The 14,324-nt window shown below is 35.3% G+C and overlaps 2 protein-coding genes across 4 annotated transcripts; both read right to left on the bottom strand.

Annotated features, from left to right (window-relative positions):
- Window positions 1–607: 607 nt before the first annotated feature.
- On the bottom strand, window positions 608–4,906 carry LOC108748564. The gene is given in 3 exon segments (XM_018486792.1): window positions 608–2,470; window positions 2,473–2,745; window positions 4,203–4,906. Coding segments are annotated over 2 exon segments (1,290 nt in total). The 5' UTR covers window positions 2,552–2,745; window positions 4,203–4,906; the 3' UTR covers window positions 608–1,259.
- A 1,174-nt stretch (window positions 4,907–6,080) lies between these two features.
- LOC108748565 (H(+)/Cl(-) exchange transporter 7) lies at window positions 6,081–13,171 on the bottom strand. Of its 3 annotated transcripts, XM_018486794.1 has the most exons (13): window positions 13,047–13,171; window positions 12,176–12,834; window positions 11,611–11,763; window positions 11,262–11,460; window positions 10,930–11,183; window positions 10,681–10,858; window positions 8,039–8,563; window positions 7,799–7,968; window positions 7,515–7,694; window positions 7,191–7,400; window positions 6,878–7,123; window positions 6,720–6,800; window positions 6,081–6,642 (listed from the first exon to the last, which is right to left on the bottom strand). In XM_018486794.1, the coding sequence occupies exons 2-13, from the start codon at window positions 12,311–12,313 to the stop codon at window positions 6,541–6,543; spliced, it is 2,436 nt and encodes an 811-aa protein (XP_018342296.1). In that variant the 5' UTR covers window positions 12,314–12,834; window positions 13,047–13,171; the 3' UTR covers window positions 6,081–6,540. The 3 variants fall into 3 exon arrangements, with proteins under 3 accessions (XP_018342296.1, XP_018342295.1, XP_018342298.1); XM_018486793.1 differs by having other exon boundaries at window positions 12,176–13,171; XM_018486796.1 differs by having other exon boundaries at window positions 11,611–11,730; window positions 12,176–13,171.
- Between the last annotated feature and the right edge of the window lie 1,153 nt (window positions 13,172–14,324).

The raw sequence follows: 14,324 nt of genomic DNA, 5'->3' as shown, positions 1-14,324 counted from the left end.
CAATATTCAGTGATTTTTAATAATTAATATCTTGTTAACTATTGCGAAAATTGCAAAATGGTAGAGAACTTTTCGACTCAGTTTAGTCCGCTCTATCTATATACAAGAGTGCTGAGCAAAAAATTTCGGAATACCCTGTATATCCTTCGTTTAAAGTATAAATATTAACACATTTGTAAAAATGATGCCCATACATTCTTAAATCATTTCCTTTCACTAGAACATTGGTTTTTTGTTAGTGCATTTTCTAAGTGACTTTTTGAGGATAAATTATTCTATAAGAATTTGTTTTATTGACATCAATCAAGTTCGGCTGCCGCTGTAGCATAAGAATGAACGATACGCTAAAAATTGTTTGGAAATTGTCTTTTAGATAAAAAAGAAATGAATTTTTAAGATCGATTTAAAATAGTCTTAAAGACTTTTGAAAAAAAATTATTTTTTTTTACCTAAAGGTCAATTTCCAAATTGGTTTTTAGCCTATCGCCCATTCCTTCCTATTCTAGCATTCCCTTCAATGTCTTAAGATACGTCTCTTATGTTTCAATTTACTGACCATTTTTCATTTTTTGATTCATTGTACTATACAAGCACCAAGTCAGGAAAAGAAGAGCGAGATGTCCATATTGTATACAAAATTTTTATTTATTTAACGATATATTACGGGAAATATTTACGGGATTATACTTTCCATTAGGTACATATTTGAAAAGCTTTTACTTTGCATTCTTTTCTTTTTCTCACTCAAAACGTATACTAAAAATTTGCAGCATATGCGAGTTTTAACAAAAATTATGATATAACCGTTTTTTTCTGTTTTCTTTTTTATAAAATATAAACTAAGACTCTAATATTCTCTAAGTAGTACAGTGTGTGTATACAAATTGGTACCGTCCCTCCCATTTCTATGTATTAAATTGTAACTTAAAAATAGGAAACTGTCAGCCATTGTTCGTGCGACGTACGTGCAGGAACCGAGCTAAGAAATCGAGATCGAATCGCTGCGCTTGTTTTAGCGCCGAGACACTATCATATTTTCAGAAAAAGACCATACATATCGCATAGAATGAAGGGATTGCAGTCTAGATTTGTTTTTTCTAGAAACAAAATGCTCGATCTATGCATGTACGTCCGCTACTGTATATATCACGTCGTGTTAATACCGCAGTTCAAATTTAAGCAGTTCGTACAAAGCAATGTCTCATGAAATGATAAAAAGCTACAAGTAATCTAATCGCTATCTAACTCATGTCGGCAGATCATTGTTGCGCATTGTGCTGCGTCTCGTGCAAGCAATCCCGCACGGCGATCCTAGCCTGCTGAATGCCATTCTTCAGCCTCTCGGCGGCGCTGCGGCTGCCTGCGTATGACAAACGGATGTCTCTGCCGAGCTCCTCAATGATATTCAATAACTTGCCATAATTGTTCTGGCCGGGCACGGTCTGGTAGTTGATCATGCTGGACGGGCTGGCCTGTGCCACTTGTACGGTCTGCACGTTTTGCAGATTCCTTGGGTTTGGCACGGTGATTACAGGTTCGGGGATACGCGGTGGCGGTGGTAGCGACGAAATCTCCGGTACCTTCGGCGGATCATTCAGCTTCGTAATTGTTATTTCGTTCATTTTGGCCAGCTCGTTCAGTTTCACCATCTCATTTGTCATTTTGACATTCTGGTATTCTGGTCTTTCCATCTTGACGATATCGTTTTGTATATTTGCCATCTTCATCATTTCATTCATCTTCGTCTTCTCGTTCATCTTCGCGATCTCTTTCGCCATCTCGTTGATCTGCGCGAATTCAGTCAGTTTTGTGATATCGTTATTGTACTTTGCCATCTCTGTCATTTTCACCATCTCATTCAGCTTCGCTATCTCGTTCATCCTTTGCACCTCGTTAATCTTGGCCATCTGAGATATTTTCATCATCTCGTTCATCTTTGCCATTTCATTGATCTTGGTGATGTCATTATACTTGGCCATCTCAGAAAGTTTCACCATCTCGTTCATCTTGGCGATCTCCTGCATCTTCATGTATTCCGTAGTCTTGGCGTATTCTGCCATCTTCTCCATCTCATATCTCTTTGCCATGTCCTGTGACATCTTGTTTAATTCAGAATTCATTTTATTAAACTCTGCGAGTTGAGCCATTTGAACTATATGCTCAGGTACTTTTCCCCTCTCCATCATTTGCTTCAATTCCGCGGATATTTTATTCATATTCATCTCGGACATCTGAGCTATTGTAGTGGAATCAGGAACGGGCATCTTGGACAGCTCGGCGATCTTGGAAATCTCCCTCGCAAGATTCTCATCCAGGCAACGCTTTTTCTTGGCACGATGCCTGGCCATTCGTTGAGCCTCCTGCATTCTCCTTAATGCTGCCTGTTCCTCAGTTTCCTTGGCTCTGGCGTTTTTCATTATCTCCGCAGCCGTATATAATCTAACAGCACGTTCCTCCCCTGTCTCTGACATCTATAATTTCGCATTTCCTTCACTGTCTCGGGGCAAGATTCTTTTCCAGCTTTGAGTTTAATACGTGACACAAATGACATTGATTCTGTCCCTCAAGTGCTTCGTCATTTTCAGAGTTAAATTATAATATTTAAAATGGTCTAAAATTAATAAAATAGAATAAATATTCCAATCATAAATATAGCTTATTTCTCCAATTCCCTTGTCATTTTAACAGTACTCTTTGTTTAATTCATGTGTGCTACAATTTGAGAAACTCGAGTCTATCGGGTATCTGAAACAGATTGCAATCATCATGTTATAAGGATAGTAATGAGTAAATGGATGTGAGAGAGAGAGAGAGAGAGAGAGAGAGAGAGAGAGAGAGAGAGAGAGAGATAAAATATTGAATTTATCCAAATATTCACAGAGATTAAAACCCAAGACACAATTAAAAAATGCAGGGGGCAATGGAAATAGATTTCAATCTAATCAGAAACCATGTATATCAGGATACACAATTTCTAAAGCTGATTCTACATTAGTTGCAAACCAATCACAAGTTTGTTGCGATAGCCAATATGAAGCGTTGATTTCAAAATGCAATAGGTTAAAATCTATTAGTTTCTGTTCTTATTGCCTGTGCCTTTCAGTATTTCGTGTCTCAGGCTAAATTCTATGTCACATTAAGCATTGATTGCAGATTATGAATTGAAGATTAGAATTCAGCCAATCAGAACAAAATGAATTAAAATTAAAATTATTGAATTAGTCGAATTCAAATTCGTAATTTTAATCTTTAATGTGCAATATGACACGAATTTTTAATCGTGTGAGATCTAACCTTCCAACGAAAGATACGTCGAACACGAATGGGATCACAATAAAATGAGTAAATCGACACAACTTATAAGATGTCATTGCATCGTTATCGAAACTGTTAATATCCAATATCCGATGAATCGTATGGGTAACTGGGATCTGCGAGATTCGGAATCTCATTTAAGAAAAATGCAAAGGATATCGGACGGCGAGCTTTTTTGAACTTACGAAAAATTACGTTCGAAATTATTGCGTGCACATCCCGGGAATCTTCGTCGTTGTCTCGGTCTACTGCGTCTCCTTGTCGTATCTGCGAGCTGCATCGCCCGATGTGTGTGCTAGTAAGTGCGTACGCGCGCGACGCGGTCAGGCAAGGATGGGAAAAGTTTGAAAAGAAATGAGCGTCTGTCTCTCGCGTCTGAGCAGTGTTGTTAGACGGGCCGGGTTTCAGACGCATGCGCGTCCAATGTAGCTTCAGTAACGTACCGGTATATTTTTATCAAAATTTGAGTGGACCGGGGTCTTAACATTTACCAATATATCATTTTTAAAAAATTTTACATAGGCGACTAATGATCTCCTATTTACTAGTGACCGGTATGTTACTGAAGCTACGTTGGACGCGCATGCGTCTGAAACCCGGCCTGTCTAACAACACTGCGTCTGAGCACATTGGATGCATGCGCATGCGCGCTCCGAGCTAAGAACGTCTTCTCGCAGAGTATGTATGCATATGTGTATGTGTGTATGTACGTACGATGCATGTATCAGCATGTATATAGTATATATCTCACATCCCCTCGCTCTCTCGCTTGCTCTCGCTGTCTGACCCAATCCCCGACGGCGCTGGATGGCGCTGGACGGCGCGGCTGATCGACAATAATGGCGGACGTGTTTCGGCCGATTCGTTAAAACGCGCTGTCCACTCACCTTGGCGAGAGATCGGCCGGCCACGGGTCTGCGACACCCATCCACGGATTCCTCGACGAGTGCCACGTTCACTAGTCCGCGTCCCACGTCGATCTGAGCAGCTCTTACCCGATTTATTCCGCGAAACAGATGCACAAAGGCGAGTATCGCCATACAACACGTAAGATTTTCGAGACGGAGGAGCCACTTTAAGGTGCCAAGCGGGGTCGTCGCTGCCGTCGCCATCGCCGCCGCCGATAGGCTGCGTGTGACGTGGTTGCGTTTATTGACCATAACCCCTTCCTACTATCGTCCGCAACCTCGTGACAGACAGGTGTATGTACGTCCGGCGGAACTATTGACCGCGCGCCTCTATTGCTCGCATTCCACGTTCTTCTTCTTAGTCGCGTCTTAAAGGCCACATTCATCACATTGCGTGTTACGTGTCTCGCGTAAAGACATCGACGGTGGCCGGATGAAAGGAAATCGAGAGATAGAGCGAGACACTCTCGGCTCGAATTGAGTGTTTGCTATTTCGCGTTGGAAAATGAACGGCTGACACGTATTTTTCTCAATGTTCTCGTAACGTCGAGATTAGGTAGTCTAGAAAGTGGAAGATTCACATTTTCAAGAAAGACAAAAAGATGGGACGGCATCTCGCGCAATATGTCTCGTGAAATTTGTGTAATCGATGTCAAATAAAATATACATATCTGCCTTTAGAAGATGTAAAGAAATGTAAGCATTTCAGGTTATGTTTAAATCGTACAATTAACGTCGATATTCAAAAAATAAAAGACAACTTTCACTTTTTCGCGATCGTTTTATTTCTACATTTTCTTATGTATTTTTCTTAGGGTTAGTTAACTTTTTTTTAACTAATAATAAATTAAGTTAAAGTTAAGTCTTGAAAATTTAACTTAGTTAAGATAAAAGTTAATTTATAATGAAATTACAAGTTAATAAAAAAAAAGTAATTGAAAAGTTAAAAAATTAAATTTGGTCCGAATGATCAATAAAAAAAAAAAGAAAAAATTTGACAGTTTTATATAATTTTTTATATTTTTTTTTCTCACAACATATTCATCAAATAATCACTAGTTATTTTTGTTCACAACTAACGATTATACAATATAAAAGACAAAATTAAAGATTAATTAATTTTTTAACTTAATTTTTAAGTCTTTAATTTAGTACTATCCAATCTTGATTTTTTTTATAGAAATAAAAAATTATCATAATGCTGCACTTAAGGAAAAATTGATACATTAAAATAAACAAAAAGAACCCTTATTCACATAAACATGTACGCACGCACCCATACTATTACGAAAACATCAATTATGTTTCAAGCATTTAAAAATTAATTTAGAATTGTTGATCTAACCGAAGGAAAAGATTTAAGATGTAGAAGTAGAACAATCTCTGAATGGTCGCAAAAAAATTGCACTCTCCTTTGTGTAATTTTTTCCAAAAATTTATACAAATGTAATTTTTGAATTGTTGAAGGTAAAAGAAATTCAAGAATCTGAGTCGCAACTCAGTAAATATAAAATCGAATTAAAACCATATCAGTAGCTCACATATTGAAACAAGAAACATTTTTAATCTTCTAATAATCTAGAAAAATTATAGTGTATATGTATAATTCAAATCTCTTTTTAGTTATTTGATATAAATGTACTTCTTGAAATAATAATACATGATTTTGAATCATTCTGTGTAATTTTTAAAAAGTCAATATTTGTAATTGGCGTAGTCAAGGTTCAATAGAAAGTAGATAAAATTATAAATATATTTTTCATTGTACAACAAAATACTTATTTTTGTTTCAGGTTCTGAAACAAAATATACATTTAATGAAACAAAATATAGATTTATGATATATTAAATAAATAACAGAATCTTAAAAAATTGATCGACAGGATAAAGTATCAGCTAAATATTATCGTTCGACATGTACATATCATCCTATGAATACTATTTTCTGTTACTGTTAGTAATTCTACCTGTATATCTTTTTTTTAAACTTTGGTCATGGCTTGGATGGGAATTATTTGTGAATAATTAAAATTTGACATTACTAAAATATAAGCTAAATGATGTCACTAAGTTGCCTATGTACACATATACGCACACACACACATACAAATTGTATAGAAAAATCTTGACATATTTTCTTTAATGCAATTATGCATTATTTCTATGCATATAATCTGCTAAATTATTTTCGAGTTTCGTTAACAATATATGTACATACCTGAAATTTGTATATTGATAAAATACATGAAATGTAACAGACACTACCAAATCCTAATGTAATAAAATTCGAGAAAAATTTTGAAGAGTTCTAAAAAAATTAAATTTTGTTAGTGATTAAAAGTTCATCCAATCCCATTTTTCCACGATGCCTCCATATCCTGAATCTAGCAACATCTTTTCGAGTGATAATACCAATTACCTAGATAAAATATATATATAGAAATTAAGTGCAGTTCTCATAATAGATTGCAAAATGTATATTAATTAATTTCTTACCTCATTGATATCATTTACTACTGGTACATGACGTAATCCTAACGCTCTAAAGAGTCTGAATGTTCTTGGCAGTGTGGCAGACTAAAGAAACAACAAATCATATGAGCCTAAAATGTACTTTGATGTATCAAAAAGATCTTGATGTAAAAACTACTAACGTGTTGTACTGTATAAGGGGAAGGATTCATAAAGTGTCTCAAATCAATTGTGTAAGTTTTTTCTTCATCAGTGATTGCAATTTGCTCGATGGTTGGATACCTAGGATACTCGTTTCTAAACATGTTTATACTCAAAGGTCTCTCCCAAAATTCTTCGTACTCGTTAAATACCTTATTTTTTAAAAGTACTATTAATTGAGAACGCAGTATTAGACCTCGGAGTCGACCGTACGAATTTATCTCGGCCTAAAAGTACGATACAGTCAAAATAAATGTATAAAATTATTTGAAACAATTAATATTTGCTTATTACCTGATCGCTACTTGGTGGGTCAACTACCGGAAATCCATTGAATGTAACGCATTTTAAAAGTTCGACAATATGTCCGACATTTTCGACAGTTTTCAAAGTCACGACAGGATGACTCATTATCTCAGTTGCATAAATATTATTCGAGAGCGGAGGCGGCTCCCATGGAAGCAATGGAATTCCTGCCATTTGTATATGAATATCATAAATTCCCTAAAAGGTACATATTTTATTATTAAAAAAATACGTAAATATTTATAAGTGCAGCATACATCAAGAGACGCGGTAGTATCTCGGATGTCAAATCAATCAATAATTAATACTTACTTCATTAAAAAAATCGCCAATCCACTTTGCCATTATAAGGACTATTATAACAGGCAAACCAAAATATATTCCCTGAGTTGCTTCTATTAAGATTGCGGTTAAACTTATAGTCATTCTAACTACTCCTCCTAATTGCGCGGCAGCACCTAGTAAAGCATACTTGCCAGGATCTAATACCTCCTGCAATACAATTATATTATAATAATGAAATTATATAATGTAACACAGTAATAATTCTATTTTGTACGCTATATCAGTTACAAGTCTCTTTTCACGATTCTTACGCAATATGGACACAGCTTCGCGAGAGCCGATCCAATTAATCTACCCCAAGCAGATCCAATCAATAGAGAGGGAATGAAAAGGCCACTTGACATTGATAGGCCGAAAGTCGTGGCAGCGAGAAAAAAATACAATACGACAAAGATAGCTAGCGTCAGATCATTGTGAGCTCCTAAAATGCATAATTTATATTGCGTTTGTCGTTATCATTTTGTTATCATTGCTTATTGTATGTTGTATACCTTTAGGATCGTGAAATAAGGATCGTACACTGCTTTCTGGAGTTTGAAACCATAAAGAGGCGACTGCATTGTATTGCCCCTTTGCACAATACATTTGAACTGGAAATTTGGTGGGATCATTACCCAACGGTTTACAGTCATCGACAAAGTATATCATTAGAGATCCCATCGTTGCGCTTAATATCGCCACCAAAAGAGCCTCGATGACTTTTTGCCATTTTCGTGTCACAAATCGCAAACGAAAGCAAGTAATCTTATAATTCACGTGATTCCAAAAAGCACCGAGTAGTCCACCAAACGTGCCCATTAGCATGAACAGAGGTATCTCGTAGATTTCATATGGAATCGAGTTAAATTTTCCTAGATTCAATAAGCCGGGATACGAAAGATCTCCAGGATGTCCGTGGTAAGCGCTCAAGATCACGTTTAAAGTGAACGTAGTGATCATGCTGGCGAAGAAAGTTCTCCATGTGAGGCTTTGATTGAAAAAACTAGTACCCTCTTCTATACTGAACAAGACTCCACCTAAAAAATGCAAAAAATGCAAATTACAAAATATATTTCTTGTAGTATAAATGTATCAATTTCTTCATAGTGTTAATATATCATAATATATAATAATACTGAACAACAAATTTTGATCAACATTTTGTTTCTCAAGGAGCAATAGGTTTTTCTTGTAGGATTTCTTTTTACACCGAAAAAGAATGAGCTTTTCAAAAAATTCTATCACTCATTAAGGGGAGAAATACATGTAAATGCTCGAAAATCAGTCATTTTTCGTGAATTATTTTGAGAGTGATAAAATAATTAAATCATTTTGCACTTTTGGCATAATTTAATGACATGTGTCAGGTAATTAAAAAAATTTTTTTTTGATACAAAATGGCGGCGGTACAGTCCCTCCACGAAGGCCGTTTTTGTGAAAGACGTAAAACGGCTGCCATCGCCCAGCTTTTTCTATTGGTCTGAAATCAAAAAACAAAACATATTTCGATTACTGATGAGTTTAGGCATAGAGTAAACCTATAAAATTGAGAAAAAGTACGAAATCAAAAATTTGGTACGCTTTTTAAGCAAATTTTAAGCGGGCAATAACTGTCGAAAAAATAGGCGAAAATACGAATTTGTTATTAAAAAGCGTACCAAATTTTTGATTTCGTACTTTTTCTCAATTTTATAGGTTTACTCTATGCCTAAACTCATCAGTAATCGAAATATGTTTTGTTTTTTGATTTCAGACCAATAGAAAAAGCTGGGCGATGGCAGCCGTTTTACGTCTTTCACAAAAACGGCCTTCGTGGAGGGACTGTACCGCCGCCATTTTGTATCAAAAAAAAATTTTTTTAATTACCTGACACATGTCATTAAATTATGCCAAAAGTGCAAAATGATTTAATTATTTTATCACCCTCAAAATAATTCACGAAAAATGACTGATTTTCGAGCATTTACTTGTATTTCTCCCCTTAATTTTTGGGAACTCTTCTTTGTATTATTATGCAAATTTGTAATATATGTATACATGGATAATTTGATAAGTCTGGTACATCTTTATGAAATGGTGTCACGATCCATTTAATGACGTGACACCTGGAAAGTATTATTCTTTAAACGTTCAAACTCTTCCAGGCCAAATTTCACCCAAAATTGATGCGTTTTTCACGTTTGATAGTCGTTTAAAACTTAAGTGAAAAATTAAGCAGTTGCCACATATAAAAATGAAAAAGAAAACGAGTTCCGTGCAAAATTACTGATTTGAACTTTGAATTGATTCCTCATCCAACTTATTCTTTCTTTAAAATAGGATGAGGAATCATCAAAGCCCCATTCTGTAATTTTGTACGGAATTCATTTTTTTTCCATTTTTATATGTGGCAATCTCTAAATTTCTCATTCGCTTTAAAAACAAACTATCGAATGTGAACAACATATCCAGTCTAGCTGACATTTGGCCTGGAAGAATTTGAAGAGTGATTTTTCAGGTGTCATGCCATCAAATGAATTGTGACGTCTAAGATTTATCAAATTTATCAAACCATCTATGTAGCTATATATGAAATTTAAATTAACTAAAAGAAATATCTCAAGTTAGATGGTGAAATAATATATCTATATGTATTTTAAATAAATTTATTTCAGATGTATAAGACTGCGCAGATTACTTTCTAGAAATTTAAATATTTTTTTTGCAATATATGAATAAATAAATGTGATGGTGAGAAATCTTTTCTATTATTTATGCAAAATTTTAAGTAATATGAGAAAATTTAGTGATAATTCGATATAAAAAATTCTAATTTACATGGTTTTCATTTCTTAACATCTGATGATTCTTATGTATTTTATTCCATAAAATAAAAGGAAAAAAATGCAAATTGTTTAAATTTGTGGAGTTTAATTTAAAAAATTCTTGATTTCTCAAAAAAAATGTGGATGATGAAACTTTTTAAATTTTATATTCTTGTTCGGCAGTTGAGGATATATAAGTCATTCAGGTGTCGAGGAACAGAAACCTTGCAAATCAATATAATTTATAGTAAGGATAAATCAATTCTAAATTAAAAAAATAGTTTCCTACTAAAAATAATGTGCAAGAAATAAAACACTACACATATCCATTAATATTTAATAATACTTACCGATGGGTGCCCCGAAAGCCGCTGATACTCCAGACGCAGCGCCTCCAGACACAAACTCTCGTTTCTCATGATCTTCTCTAAAGTATTCAAATATTTTCAAGTCTTTCTTAAAAGTAGTACTTTTACCCTGAGAAATCCCTGCGGCTACGACGGCACCAGAATGGATCATAGGACCTTCCTGAAGTACACGAGATGTGAATGATGCTGACAAATGGAAAGTGATGGAAAGTGAGATGATGAACCGCTTACCTTGCCTCCTGCTAAGCCTCCGACTACAGTACATATAACACCAATAGTTTTCACAGCCAGAGTTTTAATACGTACAACTCGCGGTATTTTGACTCCATTTAAATAACATTTCACTTGCGGAATACCACTCCCTGCAGCAACAGGTTCAATATAGGATACTAAGACAGCACCTATGAAAACTGGTACTACATTTAGCACTAACCACATCATATATGGTAACCAAAGGCAATCTTCCATCACACACTGGTCCACATCTATCAACACAAGGTTTGTATATTATTTTATATATCATAGAATATGTTTATATAGATTAAGCATGTTAAAAAACATACATTTCTTAAGCCAGCCATATTTTAGGCTGGATAATTCCTCTATCAGTATGTCTACAAAGCACGCTATGAGAGCAGTACAAATTCCGATTAAGAGAAAGATAAACCACCTGGCAAAGTTCTTTCTAACGATAAATTTGTATCCTTTCTTTCTCTCCTCATCTTGTAGAAGATAATTTTCACAAGGGTCATAATCCAGACTCTAAAAAAAAGATGCTATTAATTTATCAAGCAAAGACAATACATATAAATGAAAGACAGTATTAAAACAGAAATACACGTGCTTAAACAGATCAGATCAGAAGATGGTTGCAATCAATTCATAATTGAAAGTTCATCATGAAGCAATTACCTCATAATTAGTTGATAAGAAATTAGTTGCTCCTGGGGTTATATCTCTAATATGTAGTCTTTTGGATTGACCCGAAATAGCCTCTATATCACTGCATGTTATGTTAATGTTGGCGATGCTCTGTGTTGACACAATAAAGTCAATACTTCTAGGCTATATATTCAGAAATTTTACTCAGATATACTCATATATAATTTTATCTATGTTTAACATTTTGTGAACAAGATTAAATAATACATGGTGGAAGAATAAAAGCCATATGATTTTCTTCTACCATGCATGGAGCCACTTAAGTGGTATTTCCAAATGTAATCCTAGAAGCAATGCTCTATACTTCTATATAGATATATTATTTTCTAACATCTAATGCCTGTTCTTTTTAATTAAACGTCTTGCAACATAAAAAAAAAAGAGGAAAGATAAACTGTTGGAAGACACTCGCTAGAATAATTTAAAAATATTCATCTAATTCAAGAAAGAGAGAGAAAGAGAGAGAGAGAGAGAGAGAGAGAGAGAGAGAGAGAGAGAGAGATGCATGAAAGCATAACCAGAAAATTTGATATACCCGGAATCGCACGTCGATATCCTCGTTCGAATATGATGCGAAATTATTCCTCGGCTTGATCAGCCTTTCTTCATCGTCCTCATCATAAACATCGATTCTGTCATTATTTTCGCCACTGCTTTGCGTTGACGAATTCATTATTTCTGAGCGACAGGATCTAATAATCGGCTCTTAGTCACATCTCTCGGAGTCTTTGGAGACAAAGCGATCAAGATAAACTAAGAGTCCATATCATGTAATGTTGACGCGGGCTTGAATGAGTAGCACGTGTATGGCAACTATGGTAGTGTATGGCATATATGCACGAGGAAATTACTATACTATCTTTCTCTTTGAATAGTTCCGCAATCGATAGATAAATCAGCTGAGATTGGGCCACTGATGTTCAAATGTTGAAAAATAGAACTAATAAATAAACGCGATGCACTGATCATCACAAACTGGGCAAAATCCTTAAATGGATGATGCAATACAGACAGAAATGACAATTAACAATACTAGTCTTCACTGGACGCCTGTGACTGAATGAAGAGTTTACAGAAATGAAAAAATACGATTGCTCAGTCGAAGTTAGCAATACTTTCCAAAACATTCCGAGGTGATGCAACATCTGTGTCAAGACGAAACATGTCTGCCTCGGTTTAGCCTCGTTGAGTGATCTGTCGAATGTCGAGACTTATAAAATCACACGGCAAAATGATTAAGGCTGCATTCGGGAAGATACTATTAGCGCTATTTGCGTCATTCAATCTTCATTGTTCATTAGACGTGAGACAAAGACAGTATTACACAAATGACGCGGAATAGCACGCTCCTTGAATGCACCCTTGTATGACTGTACATACATAAGTATATACAATCGAATCATTACTATCAGTTATCAGCAGCAAGAACGTGATTGTGACTAATGTGGTGATTCATCGCTATGTAATTTGATACAATTGCGGGAAAGTGATGGGAGATGACAAGAATTCGTCTGCTCTAGGAAACTTTGTGCACACGAGTAAAGCTGAGCAGTCTTAACTGACGTACACATTTCATGCTATTATGAGACCCCTAATAATGATATTAAGAAAGTTATAGAAAAAGAAGGTTTTTATTAAAGATACATAGTGTGTTCATGAATAATAATAAATTTTGTCTTTTATTACATTTGCAGCCAATTTATCATATGAATACCAACATATCGTTCGAAGAAATAGCATTCCAGAAAGTCACTATAATGACGTACAGAGTACCTAAGAGATTAAAAGAATATTTTATTACTATAATCTTAATTTAGAAAAAATTTTAGAACGGGTTGTAAAGCGAGACAAAGTATTAAAATTTGAGATTGTCTCTCCTAATTTGAGACGGTTAGTCACTCAGATGTACAGGAGCCCCAAAAGCATCCGTATTCCGTATTGCTCCGTATGTTCCATCATTGTATCGAGTGCACGTCGTTTTACGCATGCGCACAAAGTTTACTAGAGCAGACGAATTCTTGTCACCTCTCATCACTGACTGTGGAAGCTAGAGATCCAGGCTTCATTTGAGGAGCGCGTTATCAATGCTATTTGAGTATTTAAGTCTGTTTTTCATGGCTGAACTAGTATACACTTTTGTGATACTACACTTAAAGTGAGATAGCAATATATAGCATATGTCACGTGTACTGTAGAAAAAGAACACTCCGATGCCTCAGATTTGCATTGCCGAACGCAGCTATAGTATAACACAAATGATCTGTCCCTTGCACTAGACTGCACTGGCACTCTCTTTCAACAAATATCAAACTGTGGAGACACATTCACACTTCCACGCATGCACGCACGTACGCACATTTTCACACTCTTTCAGTTACTTCAACCATGCCTTATACTCGTTTAGACTCACACACTCCGCGACCAGATGGCGCGCTCTCACGAACATCATACTGAATTTCCCATCTAGATACTCTCTTCGCTTCGTTCTTTTAACCGTGCAGATACGAGACACATCGAGTTACATTGTCGCGATAAGATGTTGTATGTGATAATAAACAAACGTTATTATTTGTGAATCTTTGTTTCCTCCATTATCTACGTTATTATATGTAGCAATCCGCTACAAAACGTATACCTATCTCACTTTAAATTCCAAAAGTGTACACTAGTTTAACCACAGAAAA

Source organism: Trachymyrmex septentrionalis, unplaced genomic scaffold, assembly GCF_001594115.1.
Source record: "Trachymyrmex septentrionalis isolate Tsep2-gDNA-1 unplaced genomic scaffold, Tsep1.0 scaffold231, whole genome shotgun sequence".
Taxonomy (NCBI): Eukaryota; Metazoa; Arthropoda; class Insecta; order Hymenoptera; family Formicidae; genus Trachymyrmex; species Trachymyrmex septentrionalis.
The sequence above is the reverse complement of the archived record's forward strand: the minus strand, read 5'-3'. Positions and strand labels throughout refer to the sequence as shown.

What these genes read in the sequence shown, in the direction of transcription:
- LOC108748565 (XM_018486793.1), bottom strand. Translation starts at nt 12,313, where the DNA reads ATGAATTCGTCAACGCAAAGCAGTGGCGAAAATAATGACAGAATCGAT. An exon ending in ACCCACCAAGTAGCGATCAG is followed by an intron (nt 7,124 to 7,190) that starts GTAATAAGCAAA and finishes TCGTACTTTTAG; the next exon opens with GCCGAGATAAATTCGTACGG. An exon ending in TAGTAAATGATATCAATGAG is followed by an intron (nt 6,643 to 6,719) that starts GTAAGAAATTAA and finishes TATTTTATCTAG; the next exon opens with GTAATTGGTATTATCACTCG.